Source organism: Taudactylus pleione, unplaced genomic scaffold (genome assembly GCF_031769625.1).
Source record: "Taudactylus pleione unplaced genomic scaffold, aTauple2 ptg000206l, whole genome shotgun sequence".
NCBI classification, from domain to species: Eukaryota; Metazoa; Chordata; class Amphibia; order Anura; family Myobatrachidae; genus Taudactylus; species Taudactylus pleione.
Genome location: NW_028284608.1, coordinates 8505185 through 8530590, shown reverse-complemented (window position 1 = coordinate 8530590; position 25406 = coordinate 8505185). Strand labels below are relative to the sequence as shown.

General features: G+C 47.3%; 1 protein-coding gene across 1 annotated transcript in view; it reads left to right on the top strand.

Annotated features, from left to right (window-relative positions):
• Window positions 1-25406, top strand: part of FERMT1 (FERM domain containing kindlin 1) — a 96472-nt gene that overhangs the window by 15529 nt on the left and 55537 nt on the right. The window contains exons 2-3 of the mRNA XM_088478037.1: window positions 813-976; window positions 19371-19604. Coding sequence (XP_088334163.1) covers window positions 826-976; window positions 19371-19604 — 385 coding nt within the window. The 5' untranslated portion in view covers window positions 813-825. The remainder of the gene's footprint in view (window positions 1-812; window positions 977-19370; window positions 19605-25406) is intronic.

Sequence of the window (25406 nt, the reverse complement as noted above, 5' to 3'; positions counted from 1 at the left end):
AATACTGTGACCTATGCTGTTGTCTGTAACCTCCATGAGATAATACTGTGCCCTATGCTGCTAGCTGTAACCTCCATGAGATAATACTGTGCCCTATGCTGCTAGCTCTAACCTCCATGAGATAATACAGTGCCCTATGCTGCTAGCTGTAACCTCCATGAGATAATACTGTGCCCTTTGCTGCTGTCTGTAATCTCCATGAAATATTTAATACTGTGCCCAATGCTGCTTTCTGTTACCTTATTGAGATAATACTGTGCCTTTTGCTGCTAGCTGTAACCTCCATGAGATAATACTGTGCCCTATGCTGCTAGCTGTAACCCCCACTATCCCGAAGGTAAGAAAACAGGTAAGTATTATATTTAGCCCAGGGATGGGGAGGTAAGGTTTAGACCCACCACAGGGAGGTTTAGGGTGTGGGAAGGGGGGGGGAGTTAGGCACCTTCGGGGGGAGGTTAGGGGTAGGCACCACCAAAGGAGGGTTAGGGTTAGAGGGGGAGGGTTAGAGTACCTACCACCCCTGTCGGGATTTCACTATATCCGGCTTCCGGTATCTGGATTTGAACCGGCGGGTTTTCAGCCGCCGGCATATCATACAATTTAAAATTTTACATTGTGCTTGTCAGAGTGGACACAAAGACAAAACGCCATTTTGTTGGCTCTTCCACATGATGCTTTCGGTGACTACCCCTGTCTAGAAGAGATGCTGGAGAGTGCTATACTGTATGGGACAGCTGTGTCTGTTTTTAAATGTTAGCAACAAGATAACAAACCATTACTTTATTTAATCACATTTCTTTTTTTCCTTGTAGTTCTGTGACCAGAATGACTCACACCGCTGCAGTCGGCCCAGCTTCCTGGGAGCTGTGTGTTACTGTGGATCAACAGAACGAGGCCGAGAACCAAGACATCAAAATTAGAGTGTCTGGAGACCTGCATATTGGTGGCGTAATATTCAGGCTTGTAGAACAAATTGGTAAGTCAGGATTTTACCTTATTCAGTATGGGCTTGTATCATAGCTGCTAGCTCTCCCTCAAGCGCAGGGGCCTATTTATGACCTAGCCAGGATAACATTATTTTTTTCATTGTTTTTTTGTTTTGCAACATCTGTTCTTTCACAGTACAAAAGGGTACAAAGAGGCTGGTTGCATATACACTATGTAGACAAATTTTATTGGACACTGACAGCAAATACATCAACGAGATTTTATTGACGTCAGTACTTTGTAGGTCCCGCAAGTGCAGGGCTGTCTTAACAGCAATTTGGGCCCTGGGCAAAGCAATGCTCTGGGGCCCCTATCCACCCATTGTGCCCCCCGTAGTAAGCCCCTTATATAGTGCCCCCAGTAGTAATACCCCCTATGCAGTGTCCCCAGTAGTGGTACCCCCTATGCAGTGCCCCTTATATAGTGCCCCCAGTAGTAGTCCCCCCCATGCAGTGCCCCCAATTGTGGTACCCCTTATGCAGTGCCCCCAATAGTGGTACCCTTTATGCTGTGCCCTTTAATAGTGGCCCCAGTTGCAGTACCCCCAGTATTGCCCTTTATATAGAGCCCCCAGTAGTGGTCTTCCGATGCAGTGCCCCTAGTGGTAGTCCCCCCCCCCTATGCAGTACCCCCAGTATTGCCCTTTATACAGAGCTCCGAGTAGTGGTCCCCCGATGCAGTGCCCCTAGTGGTAGTCCCCCCCTATGCAGTACCCCCAGTATTGCCCTTTATATAGAGCCCCCAGTAGTGGTCCCCCGATGCAGTGCCCCTAGTGGTAGTCCCCCCTATGCAGTGCCCCTAGTAGTAATCCCCTCCCCATGTAGTGCCCCTAGTAGTAGTCCCCTCCCCTTGTAGTGCCCCTAGTAGTAGTCCCCCCTTGTAGTGCCCCTAGTAGTAGTCCCCTAGTAGTAGTCCCCCCTTGTAGCGCCCCTGGTAGTAGTTCCCCCCTTGCAGTGGCCCCAGTGGAGTTCCCCGCCTATGCAGTACCCCCAGTAGTGGTCCCCAGATGCAGTGCCCCTAGTATTAGTCCCCACCCTTGTAGTGCCCCCAGTAGTGGCCCACCCCTAGTAGTCACACACGTAATAAAAAAAAAATAAAAAAAACACTTACCTGAATCCCCGCTCCTGCTCCAGCCACCACTATCCGCTCTGCATTATGGGAGAGAAGTTATGACATATCTCCCATTACCCACTGCGGGAGCCGGAAGATGGAGCTCATGAGTGAGCTCCAGCCCGGCCCCGGCAGTGGGCGCAGCAGCCAATGAGAGTCTGATAGACTCTCAGTGGCTGCTAATTAAAACAAACACACAGCTGCCGGCGCTGGCGGCTGTGTGTTTGTCACTGTGTAGTGCTGACTGAACTCTGTCTGATCAGCACTAAACGTGCGGTGCAGCCTTGTCACAGAGACAGTCTGCCCGCGGCCCGCATGGTCGCAGCTGAGGCGTCCTCCTCGGCTGCATACCATGCGTAACTGGGGAAGTGGGGGTCGCTCATCACGGGGGTGCGCCCAATAGTGGTACCCCTTATGCAGTTCCCCCAATAGTGGTACCCCTTATGCTGTGCCCTTTAAATAGTGGCCCTAGTTGCAGTACTCTAGTATTGCCCTTTATATAGAGCTCCCAGTAGTGGTCTCCCGATGCAGTGCCTAGTGGTAGTCCCCCCCTATGCAGTACCCCCAGTATTGCCCTTTATATAGAGCCCCGAGTAGTGGTCCCCCAATGCAGTGCCCCTAGTGGTAGTCCCCCCCCTATGCAGTACCCCCAGTATTGCCCTTTATATAGAGCACCCAGTAGTGGTCCCCTGATGCAGTGCCCCCAGTGGTAGTCCCCCCATATGCAGTGCCCCTAGTAGTAATCCCCTCCTCTTGTAGTGCCCCTAGTAGTAGTCCCCTCACCTTGTAGTGCCCCTAGTAGTAGTCCCCCCTTGTAGTGCCCCTAGTAGTAGTTCCCCCCTTGTAGTGGCCCCAGTGGAGGTCACCCCCCCTTATGCAGTGCCCCCAGTAGTGGTCTCCCGATGCAGTGCCCCTAGTAGTAGTGCCCCCCCCCCTGTAGTGCCCCCAGTAGTGGCCTACCCCCAGTAGTCACACACGTAATAAAAAAAAAAAAAAACACTTACCTGAATCCCCGATCCTGCTCCAGCCAGTGCCATCCACTCCTCCGTCTGTCCTCCCGGGCCGGCCCGCTCTGCATTATGGGAGAGACGTCATGACGTCTGTCCTCCCGGGCTGTCTGCCCACTCTGCTCAGGACTACAACGACTGAGCTGCACTCACCATCCGTGACTCTGGCTCACGTCCAGGTCTGGCTTCATTCGAGTGGTGAGTGACCGCACATTTATTGCGGGGTTACGGTCATTTCTCCAGAGTGAGAGAGACTTTTGCTTTTTCAATCCGAGCAACTAAATATTCCTTTAATACATTAGTTTATGGAACTTTGTACACGTTGGAATATCAATCCTTATATTATCATTGACATTCTTTTACCTTTTGCCCTCTGGGTAACAGCACAATTTTTATTATTGGTGTTTATATGCAGAGTGATACATTGTCTCTGCTAGGTGATTTTACTTTGTTGGTCTTAGGAACTGCAGTTCTATTAGCAAGATAAATTGTTGCTATTGTGTCAATAAATTCATTTTATTTATTATCCTTGGTTTGTCTACATGTTTCAGTAATTTCAGGCGCAGACACATTTTTTATTTGATAACATAAGTACGCCCACTTCCCCATACTAACATCTGTATACTTTGGCAACATAGTGAAATAATCAGTAACATCGAGTAACATCGGACCCATACGCACAGTTATGGCAGGTCAGACCTCACTCAGGAATTGCTAACTTCAGCGCACGCTATGAGGCCTCAGGCTGCGTATGCTATCACAGCGGATAATTTATGCATGCCCATGCAACGCCGTTGAAACGCATTCGCCCAACCACCCCCCACCCCCATTACCACCCACAAAGGCACTTCCTGACAATCACTCTGTGATGGGTCTGCGTGGTCTCTCCGATCGCAGTCCCGATCGCAGTGGCAGGTTCATGCAATCGCCCGATCCTTGCTGAATCAGGCCCCCTGTCCGGGGTCTCCTCCTCATCTCTCGTCACCCTACAGTCCCAGGGAGCTTCACAAAGCTGGTGAGCGTTAACTATGAAAATGATTACAATAAAGAAAGAAGAATGTTATAAATATCTTCTTTGTAGTATTCTAATCACTTTTATATCAAATATCAGGAGTATTACAGGAGAGGTTGCTCCCCCCTTTGCCCCCCCTCACCCCCCCCTCACCCTCCCTGCCTACCCTGACTGCACGACCCTGGACAGGTGGCATTGTCGTCCTGTGGGGGGGTGGAGCGACAATGTGCCAAGAAATCAGCCGAGACAGGAGGGGGTGGACCTCACTGTAGGAAATCCAAGCAGCCCGTATAGTAATAAATCTATCAGGATGCTCATGCAGGATGCTAGGGGATACATTAACTAAAGGTCGGTTTTCCATCAGTTTCAAAACTGACGGAAACCGACTGCTAACGATGGTGTGTTGCTGCTTAAAAATTATAGATTTATCATCCATCAGGTTTCAGCTTCAATTAAAACCCAACGGCGACGTCTGTCATTTTTTTGCAGCTCTAAATGCCATCAGTTTTGATCTTTCAGTTCAGAACCAACGGCCTATACCAGTAATGACATGACGGCAAAGCCGTCTAAACACAAGTGCCAGTAGGCTCGGATATTTAATTATTAAGCCTTTTCCCTGCAATGTAAAACCTCTGGTAAGGCGTGGTATCCCACTGATTCCATGTAATATGCAGAACCCAAACAGTTAATTAACAGACGTGCATTTTTATGCTCAAATTTTTGCACCCTCCGGTAATTAACGCACGGGGTATCGGACACAAATTGAGTTGCTCAGCTTTGACAATTAGCCGCTGGGTTAACTACCATTGTAACATAGATACTCATAGGCGTATGCAGAAACCGGCACAAGGGGTGCCGCTTCGACACTTCCTCCTACGCTGGGTCATGGGCTACACCTCCCAGCCCCCCCTCCTACCCCATTCTAACCCATCTCCCCTTCCTCTGGGACATACACTACTCACCTGACCACCCAGGTGAATACTCTATGGGCCTGATTCAGAGCCGCTCGTAAGCAGCCGCTCGTTCGTTCCGAGCGATGTTTGCCCAACTGCGCATGCGTACGGATCGTAATACGCATGCGCGAACCAGTCAGTGCGGCCGAAAATCGTTTGTTCGCTAAATAGCGAATGCCTGCTATTTTGAGTGACAGGAGGAGGCGTATGTGGGTGGTAACAGGGGAAGGTGCTTGAAAATGGGGAGTGGAGATCAGAAAGCAGGCGTGCTTAAAGGTCAAAACGGGCGTTTTATGGGTGTGCATAATTAATACAGCAGCGTCATTGACCACGTCACTGGGTTATTTTATAGTCAGAACTGCTCGCAAGATTGTGGTAGGAAAAACCAACCACAAGAATAGCGAGCAGCTCATACCCTGGTCACTGTACTCGATTAATCTAATAAATAGCGGACATGACGTAGGATGCGAACGGCCAGGGGGCGTAGTTATCCAAAAAACGACCGCAAGATTTGTTAGCTCGTTCAGACATGGCGTGTACAGACTGCAAAGAGCGAACGGTTCATTTGAATAGCCACCCCCTTTTCCTGAATGACCGTCCGCAAATAGCGTCCGGCTCTGAATCAGGCCCTATGTCCCAGTGGCAGGGGGTACGGGGTAGATCTGGCGATGGGGAGTGCTGAAGCGAGAGCCCCTGTTCCGGCTTCTGCATATGCCTATATGTAAATGCAAACACTGAGTTTCTATGTGCAGTGTAATGCTGGGTGCACATCTTTGAGATCATTTCCGATGAACCCAGTACTGTGTCTGCAGCGTAATCCCCCGTCAGCTCCCTGCGAAGCCCGTACACACTGTGCAGACATAGTTCAGCGTGTATAGGCTTCTATGGGAGCAGGAGGTCAAGCCAATAAATATTAAACAGCACATGAGGTGCGATATCCTGATCCTGACCATTGCAGGAGCGTTATAAGCCGTTTATCAGCTAATGTTCCTGCAATAGTCCTGCATACACACCTATACTATCGTCGGGCCAATCAACCGATATCGGGTGATCGGGACAAAGATTGTATAGGTGGTTGGGATACGTGGGGGATTCAGAATGCCGACGCCAGAATCCCAACACTTATTAGAATACCGGCACCAGCATCCCGACCGCCAGAATCCCAAATGTAAGTAGCGTTGCTAGGGGGAGGTTTAGGGTTAGGCACTAGGGGGAGGGTTAGGCACTAAGGGGGGAGGGTTAGGCACTAAGGGGGGAGGGTTAGGTTTAGGGTGCGGGGAGGGGAAAGTGGGTGGAAACACACAGTCCAGAGCTGAATAATGGCAGGGTAGTCCTGAACAGCAGGTTTACACAGCATTGTGTGCTAGATGATAAGCCATCAGGGTTCGTGTTTATAATGGGTGCAGGGTATGCGCTGCACACAAGCCCCTGGGTCCAGGGGGGGCCCGTATCGCACACCCTCCACCCATAATTTTTTTTTATAGTTACCTCTCCGATGTCCCACGGAGTTGTGCTACAGAAAACTCCTGTAAAATGTGCGCTGCGGACAGTTTCCCAGCATTTTGCGCATGCGCAGTAGAAAATCACAGGGAAAAATGGCTGCCGCAGCATTTTCCCGGTGATCTGCGCATGCACAGCAGACCCTGGGCACACTCAGTTCGCTGACAGCAGCCAGGGAGAGAGGAGGGGGCCCCAGACGGTGAGTGAACATAGGACCCCCTCCTCTTTTAATACACCCCTTTAAGACATGCTTAATCCTGATGACAATATAATTGGTCAAGGCAGAAACAGGCCAGGTCCAGTCCAAGGTCTGACAACAAGATATCCAATATGTGCAAGGCAAAGGCAGAAGCAGGTAGATGTAGCACCTGTTGCTTGGAGCTCACGGACCAGTAGCCAATCAACAGCGGCTGCTGGTCTGCGAGCTCCAATTGGCTCGCAACCAGCGCCTAAATAACGGCAGCTCTGTGTCTCTAGTCTCTAGGGTTGTTGCCAGTGCAACGCCACATTACTGTGTGGCATAATGTGTTATAATGGGCATTACTGTGTGGCATAAAGTGTAAGGGGCATTACTGTGGCACAATGCATTACAAGGGGTATTAGTGTGGCATAATGTGTTGTAAATGGTATTATTGTGTGGAATAATGTGTTATAATGGGCATTACGGTGTGCCATAATGTATTATAAGGGCATTATGGTGTGGCACAATGTGTTATAAGGGGCATTACTATGTGTGGCATAATGTTTAAGGGGAATTACTGTAACACGAAACCACACACCTTTTTCGGGAGTGCGTGTGCCGGAGGTGCACGCAGAAAAATGTCTTCTTTGGATTTTCTGGGCAGTGGGGAGCAAAATTCATAGTTATGCCACTGTCGGTATCTCAGGGGTTGCACATACTGGGTCTCGCTAGCACACAAAGGTAGGGCTGAAACTAGCATTTGCAGATTATAGCCACCGCTCACTTAAATGGCCCATTACACATCTGGAAACACTAGTTTTTCAGCATATTTTATGTAATAGGCCATTCATTATCGTGTGTCTGATAGGACCAGCAAACAACGAAAACTTGAGTTATCGGAGTTTGCTTGCAAAAAAGAACACCAGCTTCAGATGGCGCTGGTTCTCGGAGCCCTACTCCTTCCTATGAGAAGCAGGTCCGGGGTTGCAAAGAGGGATCCAAGCTGTCTCCTCACTGCCTTCCTTGCAGGTTTGCACATGCTTGACCTCTGGTCACACGTGTGCTGAAGCCGACAACGGGGAAGGTAAGTAATGCTGCTACAGAAGTAGCAGTGCTACTAATCACGGGGACAGCTGCTTTTCAGAGCAGCTATCCTCACACCGGAGCAATGCTGAATTGCTCCAGTGAAAAGCATCCTCCTCGGCGAGGGGGATATTTATGGATGACCCCCTGATGATGAATACGCTCCGTAGTGGGATGATGAAGCTCCGAGTCATTTATGTATGTGCAAGTGCAGAACTATGGGAGACAATGGAAGCACCTGCTGCCGGGTGCCAGCACTGAAGGGGCACTTCCTCCATTGCCCACTATATATTCACCCCACTTAGGGTTGTAAATATGTACCTGGAGTGTACCGTCACAGCCGCCCAATACATGGCACCTCTTCCCGGCACCTGAGATGCCACCATAACCATATACTAGTGGAAGGGTTCCGTGTCAGACCATCAGATGCCGCTTCCATCTATCTATAGCATGTCCCCGATCTTTGATGTTGCTGCTCCTCAACAGCTTCTCATGCCAGTGTGTGACATGTCTGGCGCCCACCTTCACCCACAACTCCCCGTCCCACTCCCCCCTGGTGGCAGCTCTAGCCACGGAATTGGTATGAAATACCGCCAGCCGCATGGCCGGCGGGTCGATTCCCGTCACCGGCAGCCCGACAGGAGCAGAGTGCGACGCAGCGGAAGCCCGACAGCGCTGGAAATCCCGATCGTGGATAGGTAAGTATCCACTAACCTAACCCCCCTAACCCTCCTTAGGGGTGCCTAACCCTAACTTCCCCCCCAAGTGCCTAACCCTAATCCCCCCTTTAAGTGCCTAACCCTAACCACCCCCTTCCCCGCTGCCTAAATCTAAGTCCCCCGGGGGGGTGCCTAACCCTAAGTTCCCCCCCGGGGGTGTCTAACCCTAACCCTCCCTTCCCCTAGCCTAACCCTAACCCTCCCTTCCCCTAGCCTAACCCTAAGTCCCCCCCAGGAGCCCTAAACCTAACCCTCCCCCCCCCGCGGCTGTCCGCTCGCGGCACCCGGCATCACTACGATCGTGATGCCGGGCGCCGGTCTCCCGGCGTCGGGGAAATGCGGGCGTCTACATCTAGACGCCCGGCATTTCACCATTGCCGGGATAAGACAGTCGGGAAGCCGGCTGCCGGTATTTAGGCAGTCGGCTTCCCGATTGCCTCCCCTAGCCACGGACCTGTGCTGCAGCCCTGATGGTGTAATGGTTAGCATTACTGCCTCACAGCACTGAGGTTGTGGATTCGATTCCCACGACGGCTCTTTAGCTGGGTACACACGTAAAGATTATCTGTCCAACCAGCCAACTAGTTGATTGGTTGGAATGGAAATCTGGCAACGTATGGGAGTAAATGATGATCAGCAATTTGTTAAATGTTTGATCTAAACAATTTGTTCAAACAACAGTTTTTGTCCATTTTCCGGCGTTTGGGAGCAAATTGCTGATTGTCATTTGCTTTTCATACCTTACCAGATTTTCATTCTAACCAATCAACTAGTTGGATGGTTGGACACAAAATCTTTACGTGTGTATGCAGCTTAACTGTGTGGAGTTGGTATATTCTCCCTGTGCTTGCGTGGGTTTCCTCCGGGTACTCTAGTTTCCTCCCACACTCCAAAAATATACTGGTAGGTTAATTGGCACCCAACAAAAATTAACCCTAGTGTGTGAGCATGTGATAGGGAATATAGATTGTAAGCTCCACTGGGGCAGGGACTGATGTGAATGGGCAAATATTCTCTGTACAGCGCTGCAGAATATGTGTGTGCTATATAAATAACTGGTAATAACTTTTAAATAATCTTCCAGGAGCTGGATATCAACAAAGATGCACCAGACAGAGCTGCGGGTAAGGGGGCATGTGAAGCAGTCGGCAGTAGCCTGGGCATTTTGTGATTTAGTTCCACCACAGTAGCAGTCTTACAGTATCTTGACTCAAACTCAGGCCCTGATTCAGAGCCGGACGCTCTGACAGAGCACTCGCTCTGAATCAGGGTCGTCCTTCTCTTTTTTTAGAGCGGCCTCCTGGCCGCTCGCATAGCTGTGGGTGACCACCCACAGCTATAGCGAGCGGCCAAAAAGATGGTCGCGATGGTCAAGACCATCGCGACCATCGGGCTTGCGACGAGACCCTTGTGGTAGGGTCTCGTTGCCGCAAGCCCTGGAGTGCTTTTGGCTCTATCAGAGCCGAAGGCACTCCCACTGACATCCCTTGTGATGTCAGTGGGGCCGGACCCAGACGGTAGGCGTTCCCATAGGAACGCCTCCGTCTGGGCAGCCATGCCCCCGGCACGCCCACCAAAGGGGGCGTGCTGTCACTCACCATCGAAAGCACGCCCCCTTTGGTACGAGACCCATAGCGACGGCTTGGCTGATGCTATCCGTGTCTCGCACATGCGCACGACGGAGCTGGGTCCGTCGTGCGCATGTGCACTGGGCCAACATCGATCCGCTTGCGAGCGCTCATTGCTCACGAGCGAGTCTGAATCAGGCCCTGAGTCCTCAAAGCCCCCACATCAGGTGGTTTTCCCATCTAGGGTATCAGAAGGGCTCCCCACCGACATCAGTTGGTTTTCCCCTCCATCAGGGGTATCAGGAGGGCTCCCCACCCCACATCATGTGGCTTTCATTGCCATATGGAGGACTCTGAGCCTCATACTAATTGCACTATACAGGTCACTATTTTATCTGTGACTAAAGCATAGCTGTATATACCACAAAAAGGGTGTTTGGGGGGATATCCTGCAAATTTACTTTAGTAAATAGGCCTAATAGAAAAATAGAAAAAAATTCACATATACTATATTACTGTTTTTGTGTAGATAGATAGATAGATAGATAGATAGATAGATAGATAGATAGATAGATAGATAGATAGATAGATAGATAGATATGCACCATATTTATTTTCCCTTTTTTTTTAGGAGGGGAGGGGGCACCAAATTATAACTTGCCTCCGGGCGTCTGGGATGAACTTACACCACTGTATATGTGGCTTGCTTGTTAGCATTTAGTACATGGCTTTCCAAACCACTTGCAGGAATAGAAACAGTCTACACCGCAATAACAATTCACAGTTTTTTGAGCACCCTAAACTGTACACATTGCTCATGTATATAATATTTTCACTTCCGTCCATATCTTCACACTATACAGGTCTTTGTGTGCTCAGTAATGTGATGCAGGCTCAGTCTATCTAAGTTTATGTTTGTTAGATATTATTTTACAGAAAGGAAATGGTGGCCTCAAGGTAACTTCTGTGGCACAAAGGAAAAACCTGTGTAATGGTCTTTATCTGTGATGTAGAAGTTACTTTATCTCCCTGTGCCCTAGGCATCAGAGGAAAGAGAATCTAAACCCTTTTAAATATCATCTCCTGTAAGTTATGTGTATATATACTTTATACAGGTGCGATGAAGGGTTAATTACGAAGTGTTCTTTATTTCAATGTATGTATATATATATATATATATATATATATATATACACGTATATTACTGTACTGTATGATCCAAAATTTCAGTTTATTCAACTTTCGTCGGGGACTCATCAAACAACATAATCTTACCTTAAATTCCCTTTCCATGTAGTACACCCAGGTATGTATATCTGGTGATCTTCCCCCTATGTTTGTCCTAAGGGGAAGTTGGTTAAAACTAAAAGACAAAGGTGCGGTCACTTGAGGCAAAGTTCTGGACTTGTGAATATAAACTGCAGAAGGCACAGGGTATGACAGGGAATAGGTATGCTCCCCATATCATCCCGGACCTACATGCAAATTCAGCGATCCCTCCCGCAGAGGGGATTTCTATTCACCTAATTACACTCTTGTGTTCTGATTAGAGATATGCGCGGACGCCCGTGTTTTGGTTTTGGCTTTGGCAAAGCCACAATAAAATGTTATTATTTTTGTTTAGGCAAAACCACCCTCAAGTGTTTTGGTTCGGTGTAGTTTTGGTTTTGGATGCCTTTAAAGAGTTGATAAAAACAGCTAAAATCATGTAACGTGGACCTGTATAGTATTATTAACATAAATAACAAATATTTTCCAGTTACTTTTGGCACCTGAAATTATGAAGGAGGGATTTACATGTAATCACAAACACGTAAGATACATTTTTTAGATCCAAAATCCAACTTGCAGGAAGAACCGAGCCGGCACTTGGTCCTACTCAGAACCTCAAAAGTGATTAGAGCCGAGACTCGATTCGACTTGGCGTAAATTAGCCACTGTGATGGCATACGCAGCATGAGAGCTCTCTGCGTGAGAGGAGACTGGCCGTGTTTGCAACTGTTCAGACTTGTTGTAAATGCTGCGTGACTGCCCGATGTGCACCGATGATACCGATGTTTACGCAGAAGAGCGAGATTGGACAGATATGAGAAGGCAGCAGTGGGCGCCTTTATGACAGCCGAGCTTTGGCAAGCAGAAGCATTATTTAGCAACTGCGATCCGTAGGCGATTGCAGTTGCGGATGCATTTGTGTCCCCTGCTGCAGGCCCTAAGATAATAAACATGGAAAGAAAAAAACCTCTGCGATATTTTGTGTCTCTTCTCTGAGACACAAAATGGTAGATCATATCCCCCCTTTACCTAGGGGTGGGGTTAGAGATAGATTATTATTACAGAGAGGGGCACAATGGATATTTATATTGGATACACAGCCTGATTCATTACGGATCGCAGCTGCGATTGCAATAGCGATTGCACACACAGTCTCACTGCGATAGTATGCTAATCCATTGCGATCGCTATGTCGTAGCAGCACTACATAAGGATGTCCACTTTACCTTACACACATCTGTAATACTTAGCAAGACTGCAAAACCATCAGTAACATCCAGTACCATCGCAGCCTCACGCACACTTGCACAAGGTCTGACCTTACTCAGATATTGGTAACCTCATCGCACGCTATGAGTTCTAAGGCTGCGTATGGCATTGTAGTGGCTAATTTATGCACTCCCCTGCAACGGCGTTCAAACACACTGCCACGCCTGCGTTTCGACAACGAAAGTCACCACCCACAAATGGGACTACCTGTCAATCACTCTGCGATGGGTCTGCGTAGTCACTGCAATCGCAGTCCAAAATTGCAGTGGCCGATTCCTGCACGTGAACTGCGATGCGTATGCAGAATGCAACAATCGGTCAATTGCGTGCGTAATGGCAGTTGCGATCCTTCCTGAATCAGACCCACTGTTTCCTCACCGAAGCTTAATGAGACAAAGTTTTTATGACTAATTCATACCTGGCATTAACATAATTAGTTATTATGTCTTTTGCTATAAAGATGAAGTTTATTTTATCTTTGATACTACATAATTGGTCTCCGTTAGATTATCAGTAAATGTTGCAGTATATATATGGATGCAATGAATATATGTTTTCTATGTCTCGGGCACTGTGCTGTAATCTGTATGTTCTTTTGTGGTCATTGGGCCTGATTCAGCAAGGATCGTAATTGCAAAGATGCACGCAGGCTATAGATATATGATATATGCACGCAGGCTATAGATATATGATATATGCACACAGGCTATAGATATATGATGTATCCATGCAGGCTATAGATATATGATGTATGCATGCAGGCTATAGATATATGATGTATCCATGCAGGCTATAGATATATGATGTATGCTCGCAGGCTATAGATATATGATGTATGCACGCAGGTTATAGATATATGATGTATGCATGCAGACTATAGATATATGATGTATGCATGCAGGCAGCTTTGCAATTGCAATCCTTGCTTTTATGCATATGCAGCAGGAGGTTTATGACACCCCCTGCTGCATTTGCCATCCCAGCACTGGCATCACCATTGCGACCATCGGTTGTCGATGGTTGCGATGGTGGGCGGTTCCAGGCCTCATTAATTGATCTGTGAGCCAGGTGAATGAGCTGGAATCTCACTCCAAGCACACATAGGGCCTGATTCAGAGCCACTCGTAAGCGGCAGCTCGTTCGCTCCGAGCGATGTTTGCCCAACTGCGCATGCGTACGGATAGTTATACGCATGCGCGAACCAGTCAGTGCGGCCGAAATTCATGTGCTCGCAAAATAGCAAATGCCTGATAATTTGAGTGACAGGATGAGGCGTATGTGGGTGGTAACAGGGGAAGGTGCTTGAAAACGGGGTGTGGAGATCCGATCGCAGGCGTGCTTAAAGGTCAAAACGGGCGTTTTATGGGTGTGCATATTTAAAACAGCAGCATCATTGACCACGTCACTGGGTTTTTTTTTAGCCAGAACTGCTCGCAAAATTGTGGTAGGAAAAACCAACCACAAGAATAGCGAGCAGTTCATACCCTGTTCGATGTACTCGATTAATCTAATAAATAGCGAACATGATGTAGGATGCGAGAGGCCAGGGGGCGTAGTTTCCCAAAAAACGACCGCAAGTTTTGTTCGCTCGTTCAGACCTAGAGGCGTGAACAGACCGCAAACAGCGAACGGTTCATTTGAATAGCCACCCCTATTTTCAGAACGAGCGAGCGCTAATTGCGTCCGGCTCTGAATCAGGCCAATAGCACTAGCAGTGATTTTTTTTTTAGTCTGTAATCTACATCACCTAGTCCTATTAGCACAATAGACTTTGGCTGTTCTGCTTCCACAGGGTCATACCCACCCTGGTCTATACTATAGTAATGCTGCTGCAGTAACCCACCCGCGCTCCTCGTCAGATCATCCTGTATGTGACTGGGTAAAGCAGAGGGGATTGGAGGTCAGGTTATAGTTACACGTCACCCCGGTGTCCTACATATAGAGTGCTGCCATTTCAGACACAATAGAGAACACAAAGTACTGTCATAAATAAAAAGTTTGTATTTGCCAAACTACTTTCTTTTGGGTAGGATCCATAACCAGACATTTTAATGTCCTAGGTGAGAGTGAACACGGAATTGCTTTGTGTTTGCGACCGTAGGAGTCAGACTGACTATCTCACTAAGTGGGCATGCCTAATCCATGGAGTGTGCGGGTAGCCCTTTACAAGCAGCAGGCCCAGCCTCTCGCCCTCTCCCCAGACTCTGACTATTCTCTGTGTTGTGGTTTTCATTATGTGTGAATTCTGAGTCACTCTGAACTGAAGCCAAGTCAGGCTGCACCGGGCAGCCACAGTAGGTTAAACACAATAGAAATCATAGTTCTGATGATAAAAAAATAAAAGAAGCAATTAATCCCACACAGGCGCCAGGAGTGGGTCTAGCCTTATGTTTGTATTGTCATATTCACTTCATATCACATTTAGAAAATATTTGAAGGTGGATGGAGAGGAAATTAATATCTACCTACCATTGCAATTTGACCTTATGTGCTATATCCTACTGTATTTCATCCTCAGTCTTTCTTCCACCCTTTCCCCTACTTGTCTCATTTTTTGCTTCAAGACGGATCTGTTTCCGTTTGCCGTTACCGCTGCAGGGCAGGGAATCCAATCTCCTCTAACTCTGACTGGCTCAACGGTCACCTATAATTCCTTTACTTGTCAGGAACATAAAGCTCTTTCCTCCAAAATCCACCACTGGCCAGTGCCCCCTTATCTTGGCGCCCTGTGCAGGAGCACCTATCGCACAGCCCTAGTTACAGCTCTGCACACGTAGAACAAGTTTAACAGGAAATTATATAGATATATATATATATATATATATATATATATATATAAATATTTATGTCTGATTTGTTTAATAGTCTTTAGAAAAAATCGGATCCAAAGTACCAACATATCTGAACTGGCAGCTTTACTGTAATAGGGTTTCCTTAATGGTGACTTCTCCGGGCTGGCTTCAGGGAGATTTCCAGACTCTTGGGTGTCTGGGAAGTCACCCATTATATTTTGAGACTACTAGGTATTCCAGGAGAGTTTCCAAGTATGATTTAGGTGTGTACGAAGGACCTTGCTTCATTACGAGATGCAGGTACACTTTGAGGTTACTCCTCTCCTTGCAAAAGACAATGTGGCCAGGATAAAGATAAATATGTCACTGTTCAAAGTAACTATTGTCTACTTTTAATTAATTTAAAAAAAAAACAAAAAAACATTTTTCTGCAAGAATACTATCATGTTGCCGGTAAGGCATACCTCCCACATGTACCGATCTTGGCTATACAGTCACGATTCCTGGACCTCAAAAGGAGTGAGAGGAAAAACTTGCTGCAGGACACAAAGTACCATTTTGGCACCGTACATCACATATAATTGAATTCCTTCCACTAAAGCTGGGTATGCAATCATTGGGCCGTTCATCCAATATCTAGAGAGTGGCCGTTGGATTGTATAGGTGTGTACTCTGTCCCGATGCAGGAGCGTTAGTCGATAAACGGCTTTTAACGCCCTTGCAATGGTCGGGATCAGGAGGTCGCATCTTATGTACAGTTTAATATTCGTCGGTTCGACCTCCCGATTTCATAGAAGCCCATACACAGCGTGCTATGTCTGCAGAGTGTGCACGCGACTGACAGGGGGTCACACTGGGGATAGACTGCACGGCTGATAGGGACAGTTTTACCCGATCAGCCTGCAATCGTAAAGGTGTGTACCCAGCTTTGGTCATGCAATTGGTGCTGTCTGTTTGGTTTTTTTTGCTAGTTGTACCCACACGCACAGTCACATGCTGTCAAAGACCCATTTTATTTATTTATTTTTTAATCTGTACATTTATCTAGTTACAGTATGGAAAGGTTGGGTGCTGTATAAAGTCGGTGATCCTCCACGTAGTAAGACTAGTAAAAAAAATGTTCTTTGATTTCTGTTGCCCGGCTGAGTTAATGTCTGGTGTCTCATGGTCTGGGATTTCCTCAGGTGTGATGTTTGTTATTTACAGTGGCTGGTCAGGTAAAGGTCTGCACTGGGCTTATGTAATAGGGTGCAAGCTTTGGTTGCTGCGGGAATACATGCAAGTGTTCCTGTATGTTTAAAGCAGCAATCATTTTAAAGGCAAAAACACCTTGGTTTCGCCTTTAAGATGATTGCCACTTTAAAAATACAGGAACAATTGCATGTATTCCCGCAGCGGCACAAGCTAGCACCCTATTACATAAGCCTGGTGTCGCTAGTTTTGGCAGAGCCAGCTCACACATGCCCAGAGCACTGGAGGCTCAGACTTGGAATTTCAACAAAAAATAAATAAATAGAAAATAATCTTAATATTTGCTAATGTGGAAAAATGTTTTATTTCAGTATGAAAAATGTTTCCCCCAGTAAGGATCCCCTGCTATCACTATTTATTGTACTGGTGAAAGTTATAGGAAGTCTGCAACTGTATTTTTAACATAGGCTTTGTTTGAGAGCCCTGGCGAAAGCTCTCACCCGCAGTGGGTATTGTTGAATGGGGTAAAGGTGCCTACACACTTGGCGATGTGCTCACGATCCCACGATGTGTACGAGTTCCCTTGAAACTCCTACCCGGCAGCTCTGTACACGATTTGGTGTTTAAAGTGTCCAATTTACAAATGATCTATCGTGCGTCCAGACTTTTTCCAGTGCACTGTGTCCAAGATTGGCAGATCTGACGATGCGATGTACGACCAGCGGGGAGAGCGTCACATCGTAATCGTGAGTGGGGACTTACAATTTGGGCATATTTTACACGATCTGTTGTTCTGATCTGATGCGTCGGAATAGGCCAGATTGGGTAAAATATCGCCAAGTGTGTAGGCAAAGCTTTTCTCCCTTTCATAAATAGTGTACTAAGAAATGGTTACATTCTTGGCATGAAATTTACGCCTCAATATGCAATATAAATGTTCTGTACTTCTTTACAGAGTAAATGTAAATAGCTCTTGTCATTTTGGTCAACACAAGTTACAAATATAGGAGCTTTGGCCCTCATTCAGACCCACTCGCGAGTGGCTGTCCGCTCGCAAGTGGGTCGATGGTCTGCACTGCGCATGCGCACAATGGAGGGAGCTCCGTCGTGCGCATGCGCGAGACGCGCCGAGCGAAGGACTTTCCTTCGCTCGGAGTGTCTCATCAAAGGGGGCGTGCTGTCGATGTTGACTGACAGCATGCCCCCCTTGGTGGGCGTGCCGGGGGCGTGCCTGCCAGATGGAGGCGTTCCCAAGGGAACGCCTACCGTCTGAAGCCGGCCCCACTGACATCACTAGTGATGTCAGTGGGAGTGATTTTGGCTCTGATAGAGCCAAAATCACTCCTGGCCTTGCGGTTGAAAACCTCAACCGCAGGCTTTTGCTCGCAGTTTCGATGGTCGCGATGGGCAGGCTGTTGCTCGCAGTGGCGATGGTCGCGATGGTCAAGACCATCGCGACCATCATCCTGCACGCTCGTATATGCTGTGGGTGGTGACCCACAGCTATACGAGCGTCCAGGAGGACGCTCCATATTAATGGAGGTGGGCCCTGATTCAGAGCGAACGCTCTGGTCAGAGCGTCCGGCTCTGAATCAGGGTCTTTGTTGCTTCTGGATACCAACCACTTGGACAGTCTGTTGTCATGACATTTAATTAGAATAAGCTATTTTCCCCTCTTCCCTGGCAGTGGAATCATGTCTTACAAATGGCTTAATGTTTGTAAACTAAGTTATTACCAAGTCACACCTACATACTGAGCACACCTACTGCTGCACTGTCTTGTGCTGAGCTTAAGCTCCTTTCTTTCATTGTTACCTTTGTAATATTAAACACACAAGTCAAAGAGCAGTCTCAATACTGTGTCTACAGTCTACACATATGGATGAACAGTGACCATTTATGTGGTTCTTCTACATTATTTGCTTGGAAGCTGCCACTGTCTTGCTGTGTGTCCTAGTGGGGTCCCCCTGAATTTTCCACACCCAGCACTACAATTTATAAGCCAGGACTGATGGCACTATAGCAGTAAGATGCACAGCGTGGGGTCCCCCTGCCACAGTGCCAACCAGCCCTAGGCCTGTCATCATGGGGCTGTGTTCCCTAGGCGAATGGAGTCCGCAACTCAGATGTGCACCCACAGGAGAAAACATCCTAGTGCTGATAGCACAAGGGCTATTCCTAACAGCCATGTGCTAATGGGTTAATAATAGTAATGTGAAAAATTTATAAAATACATTTACTGGTGTACTACAGGCCCCAGCAAGCCCTGTCATGCCCAATTGTAATGGTTGCTAGAGCATGCTACTAGTTTGTGAACCACAGGTGACAGCATGCCCTTGCATCCATGGCCCACTGGCACCTGAAGTGCAACTGTGTGTGGGGGGTAAGAAAAAGAAATACATACATTGTGATAAAGTAATTTATTGAAAAAACACTCACCCACGCAACCCTCATACATCCACATACTTGGCAACAAGATGTTTAAAAACATACATATAATACCGAAGGACCTGTCCCACGAGGGACCATCGCCATAAATGACACACATAGTGGCTTTCATTCCTATTAAAATACTGCGCTCTGATTGGTCAGAACGTAAGAATAGCCATTTTGATTGGTTAGTAGTAACCTGCACACATGGGTATAAGACAAATAATGGGCATAAAAGTTTAACTTCACATAACCTACAGATTTTTTTATGTTTATTTTGGTGTCTTTTTCTCTAGGTGTTTCCAGGGACTGGTCAGACTATGCTCTCTGGTGGGGACAGAAGAACTTCTGGTTGCTAAAGACTCACTGGACACTAGACAAATACGGAATACAGGCCAATGCCAAGCTGTTCTTTACCCCTCAGAACAAGCTTCTGCGCCTCCGGTTACCAAATATGAAAACTGTCAGACTAAAAGTCAATTTTTCAGCGCTGGTCTTCAAAGCGGTTTTAGAAGTCTGCAGAACACTCAGTAAGTAAAACAAAATCCAACTGCACAGGTACAATAACTGCAACATAGAACATCTGATTATATTTACACGTCATCATACACTAGACAGCTCCGCAGAGACATAGCACAACTTTCTGTCTGCAGAGGGCGATGATTGTTTGACGACCAGTATTGTCATAAAAAAACAGCAGTGTGTGAACATATTACTTAGAAAACACTCCATTTATTCCAATGTATTGCATGGTAACGCCAAGTGCCATTACTTACTGATTCTGAGTGGCACGAAACTCTATTGGCGGATGTAAATGACGAGTATTTGCACGCAGCGCATACACAAATGTATGCATTTTTGCAAAGATCTGTCCTATGGTAAGACAGTTGCAACTTTGGGATACTGTTCGGTGACAATGCGATCGCACGTAACCACCCTGACTTGTAGGAGTGTCATTGTCGTGGGCACGGTTATAAAGCTCTGCGCCATTTTGAGTTGTGCGTACAGGCTAGTGAAGCTTGTTTCTCATGCGACTCTTGCACCTAGCTTTGGGGCTGGTGCATGTGCCGACCCTAGCGATTATGGTTGCGGCGGGCAGCAGATATTTGTGCGGATCCCATTGTTTTGGTTTTGGCAAAACCACCCTCAATTGTTTTGGCTTTGTTTCAGTTTTGGATTTCTTTAAAAAATTGATAAAAACAGCTAAACTCATGTAACTTGGAGCTGCTTTTGGTATCTATAGTATTATTAACATCAATAATCTTAATTTCAAGTAAATTTTGACCAATTTGGGCACCTGAAATCACGAGGGAGGGATTTACATGCAATCAAATAATGCAAGATTCAGGTTTGCTACTTGCGGGAAGTGCTACGAGATGCTACTTGCGGGAAGACCCGAGCCTGGACTTGGTTCTACTCAGAACCCCAAAAGTGATTCGAGCTGGGACTCTGGACCTGTATCAGAGCCAGACGCTCTGAATCAGGGCGTACCTTTTTTTTTGTTTAAAGACGGCCTCCGGGCCGCTTGCCTAGCTGTGGGTGACCACCCACAGCTTATACGAGCGGCCAGGTGATGGTCGCGATGGTCAAGACCATCGTGACCATCGGGCTTGCGACGAGACCCTTGTGGTAGGGTCTCGTGGCAATAGGGCAATAGAGCAGGAAGTCCACCTACTGACATCACGAGTGATGTCAGTAGGGCCACCCACAAACCGCAGGCGTTCCTGCAGGAACGCCTCCGTTTGCCCAGCCACCCCCTCTGCCCACCTCCAAAACGGGGCAAGCTGTCAATCACCATCGACAACTGCCCCGCTTTGGTGCGAGATCCGTAGCAACGGAGCGCCCGTCGCTGGCCGGGTCTCGCGCATGCGCAGTGGGGGACCATCGACCCGCTTGCGGGCGCTGTGCACTCGCGAGCGGGTCTGAATCAGGCCCTTTGTTCGACTCAGAACCCCAAAGTCCGAGTGTGTATGGTCTTTAGCAAAACCAAACTGCTCATCTCTAATTCTGAGTAGCACTAGTCCTGTTTTCTTTTATTTCTTCCTGTACTGCCAGGAAATTTAGCCCGAGCAGCATATGTGTGAGCTATCTTACCATGTATTTTTATTGAAATATAGCGGTTTGGCACTTCGTTTGGCAATTCACCCATATAATACGTGGAATGGTTTGTATACCTCCCATGTATAAGAATCATGATGGTGGCCTTAAGTCTTGCAGTTTAGTAACGTGCTTTGATGTGCAGTTTGTACCACAGGTTAGTAAATCTCCCCAATTGGAGAAACACTCATTTCTATGCAGGCGGAAGGACACCACTCATGCATGGCTACGGCCCCTACCAAAAGGACAGATCATGTCATAAATTATTTTACATGTTTATTTTGAAACATTCCTAGATGCATTTTAAGATAAGATCCAGTTGTACATTAGATTCTGATGCTCTTTTAAAGCCGCACATCTGCTAGGCGATATTAATGTGCGATAGCATAATCGTGCAATCGCTCATTAATTGTGCATAAGTCGTGCACTATAATGTCGGAAACGACCAGCGATGCCGCTGGTCGTTTCCGATTTCAATCATCACCTGAACATGCCGGTCAATCTGCCAATAACGACAGATTGGCCATGTTTGGGGATGAAGGAGGGTGCCTACAATGAACGACTAACCGTTCAGTGTAGGCACTGCAGAGGATGGGGAATGACGGTACGATTACGATGTTGTAATCGTACTGTCTTTCCCTAGTTGCCTAGTGGATGTGCGGCATAAGTCACCATTTTGTTATTCTATAAAAACTAACTTAACAACTTAAGGGGCCTAGCCATTACCCGACTTTGTGAACAATCCAACCAAAACCAGGAGGTTTGGCATGTTCAGGTATAGGAGGTCGGGCTCCTTCACTGAATGACGTTCAGTAAACGCCGTACAGTGCGGGCAACGCACCATGGCGACCTGAAACCCTAGATGTTCAGACTTTCAGGTTGCCTAATGGATAAGCACCTTAACTATAAATAAACACACAACTGTAATGCAACAGACAAAAAAATGTTTAATTAGAATGTGTTAAATATGAGGGGTGGTGAGAAAACAGTGCTAACCTCGGCAACAGCCTATTACTGAAATTGAAATGAATTGTGTGGCAAAAACCCAGCGCAAACAGGATTGAGCAGAAACACTCCCTCTTAATTGTCATAGCACTGGCCCCTCCATGAGACCAGGTCCTCCCCTGAGGTATAGACATTCTTGACGTTCTCAAAGAGGGAGTGTACCCAACCACTCTTGCACTACTAGAGGAGCAATGCTTTCCAACGGGCTGCATCCTACCTGCTGGATGAAAGAAACACAGGAAAATGGCAGTCCAACGACAATAAAAAATGTATATAAACCAATCTACTCAGTGTCCGGGGGGGCAGGTGGGGATCACTAATGGAAAATAAGAAGATGGCTGTTTTTCCTGCACATCTTTAGCCTGCTTGGTAAACCCAACCCCTGACTCAATAGGCTGACTAACCTGTCTATAATGCCCCTCACAATAAGGGGTCTATTTACTAAGCAGTGTAAGGAGACAGTGAAAAGTGATAAGGTGCCAGCCAATCAGCTCCCAACTGTCATTTTTCAAACACAGCCTGTGAGATGGCAGTTAGGAGCTGATTGGCTGGCACCTTATCACTTTTCACCTGTCCCCTAACACTGCTTAGTAAATAGACCCCTAAATAACCAATCCCCTTCATTTTCAACCCTATACTCTATCCCAATATTGCATAAAAAACCTGGGTGCTTATATACCCTCAAACTTAATGAAGTATTCAGCTAAAAGTCAGCACAAATGCACACACTGCCAGGAATTGTCCAGTAGTGGTCCCCCTGTGCAGTGCCCTCTGTAGAGGTCCCCCTATGCAGTGCCGCCTATGTAGTGCCCCCCAGTAATGGTCCCCCTATGCAGTACCTCCAGTACTAAGGGTCCCTGTAGTGCTCCCAGTAGTAAGCCCCCTGTAGTAAACCCCCAGTAGTAAACTCCCTGTAGTGCCCCCAGTGGTAAGCCCCCAGTAATGCCCCCTGTAGAAAGCCCCCAGTAATGCCCCCTGTAGAAAGCCCCCAGTAATGCCCCCTGCAGTAAGCCCCCAGTAATGCCCCCTGTAATGCCCCCTGTAGAAAGCCCCCAGTAATGCCCCCTGTAGAAAGCCCCCAGTAATGCCCCCTGTAGTAAGCCCCCTGTAATCCCCCGTGTAGTAAGCCCCCTGTAATCCCCCGTGTAGTACGCCCCCATAATGCCCCCTGTAGTGAGCCACCAGTAATGCCCCCTGTAGTGAGCCCCAAGTAATGCCCCCTGTAGTGAGCCCCCTGTAATGCCCCCTGCAGTGAGCCCCCAACAATAACCCCTGTAGTGAGCCCCCAGTAATGCCCCCTGTAGTGAGCCCCCAACAATGCCCCCTGTAGTGAGCCCCCAGTAATGCCCCCTGTAGTGAGCCCCCAACAATGGCCCCTGTAGTGAGCCCCCAGTAATGCCGCCTGTAGTGAGCCCCCACACCCCCCGCGAGCACACACACACACATACAAAAAATAAAAAATAAAAAACAATACTTACCTGAAACCTCGCTCCAGTCCTGCTGCCTTCCGTCCCCGGCGCCCGCTCCTCGGAACTATGGGAGTGACGTTCTGACGTCACTCCCATAGTGCATTGCGGGACCCGGAAGCGGAGCTCACACTGAGCTCCGTTCCTCCGGCTACCGCAGATAGGGGGTGCGACTGCACCTCCCGTATTGACGCCGCGGAGGTGGAGCGCCGATCAGTGGCGCTCCATCTCCATGGCAGTGACCGGAACGGCCCAGGGGACAATGGAGCCAAGTGACCCCTTAAGGGCTGGAGCCCGGCGGCAAATGACTCCATTGTCTCCGGGAGTTCCGCCACTGCTGGAATGCCACAGTGCCTCTTCCATACAGATGCCATTTCCAACAGAGGTGGCGTGTTTATGTGCTATGGCATGTAGACAGTATAATAAATGAGCGTATTGTTTAACAAAGAAATACAATAGCTATTGTTTTCCATGATCTGCAAACTTAGTCAAATGAAAAAGGAATCTAACCATTACAACTGTCTGGCAGATATCACAGATGCTGCTTGGGGCTGTGGAATTTCATTGAGTAATGCAGACATGCCTCCAGTCCTATAGAACATGACTGTGCTTGCTCATGTACATAGTGCTGTATATTAGATTTGGTCTTCTTGGAAGACTAAATTGCACTGTTTACAAACAACAAGACTTGTAATTTGTGTATTTTCCAGAGGTGTTCAGTGAAACATGTGCGGGCAGATTCAATTAAGCGCAGTTAACCAGACCTCCCAAATGTCCTGATTTTGGTGAGACAGTCCCACTTTTTATCCGCACAAACCATCACTCCGCACTTGGCAGCCATCCCCCCTTTTATGTCCCTCTTCCCAACTCCGGAAAGTTGGGAGGTATGAGTCACAGAGGCTGATTTTACTCCCAGCCTATGGAGGTGTTAGCAGAATCGGCCTACCGTAATAGACTGTAAAACACGCAACGCAAATTGCCGATGGTAGCTCACAGCTACAGTGATTGGATCCTTCCCATAGAATCTTTGTTCTCTGCCTATTGGCATGTATCAGTATGAATGGATGAAGTTAGGAGAAGGCAACAGTAAATTAAATATTGTCTAAATTGCAACAGAACAATACCCCAAACGAAGAAATTATTAGGTAACATGGTGCTATATTATTAATATTATTATTATTTATTATTCCTTATTTACAGGGCACAGCAAGGCATCTGCAGTGCCATAAAAAGTACAGTACAAAAATAACAGGACAATAACTGCATGCAAAAGGAGAAAAGCCATATAGATATGGCAGTCAATAGCTTCTCCTTTATGAAAGTTACCATATCCATAACTAGAAAAATCAGCACTGTCTGTACTTGTATCTAAGTTGGTGGGTGCAGCAGACAGGTTCAGAGCCACCGATTGCAAAAATATTACCAAGGAGCAGGAACTTATGCCGTAGGTAAGGAAAGGAAAGCACAAGAGGGAACAGGGCCCTCTGAACCTCCCTTCCAGAACCCCCTGGAGCTTAAGTAAAACATTTCAGCATGTATGTATGTATATTATTATTATTATTATTATTATTATTGTTATTATTATTATTATATGAATATAACATAGATTTTGCATTTCTTACTATGCATGGAGACTGCACTCTTTTTATTACTTATGCTGGCCATACACGTTACAATTATCGGGGCGATCCGCCTGATATCGGCGGATCGCCACGATAATTGTAGCGTGTGTGCGGGTGACCGAGGGTTAAATATTGCTCGGTC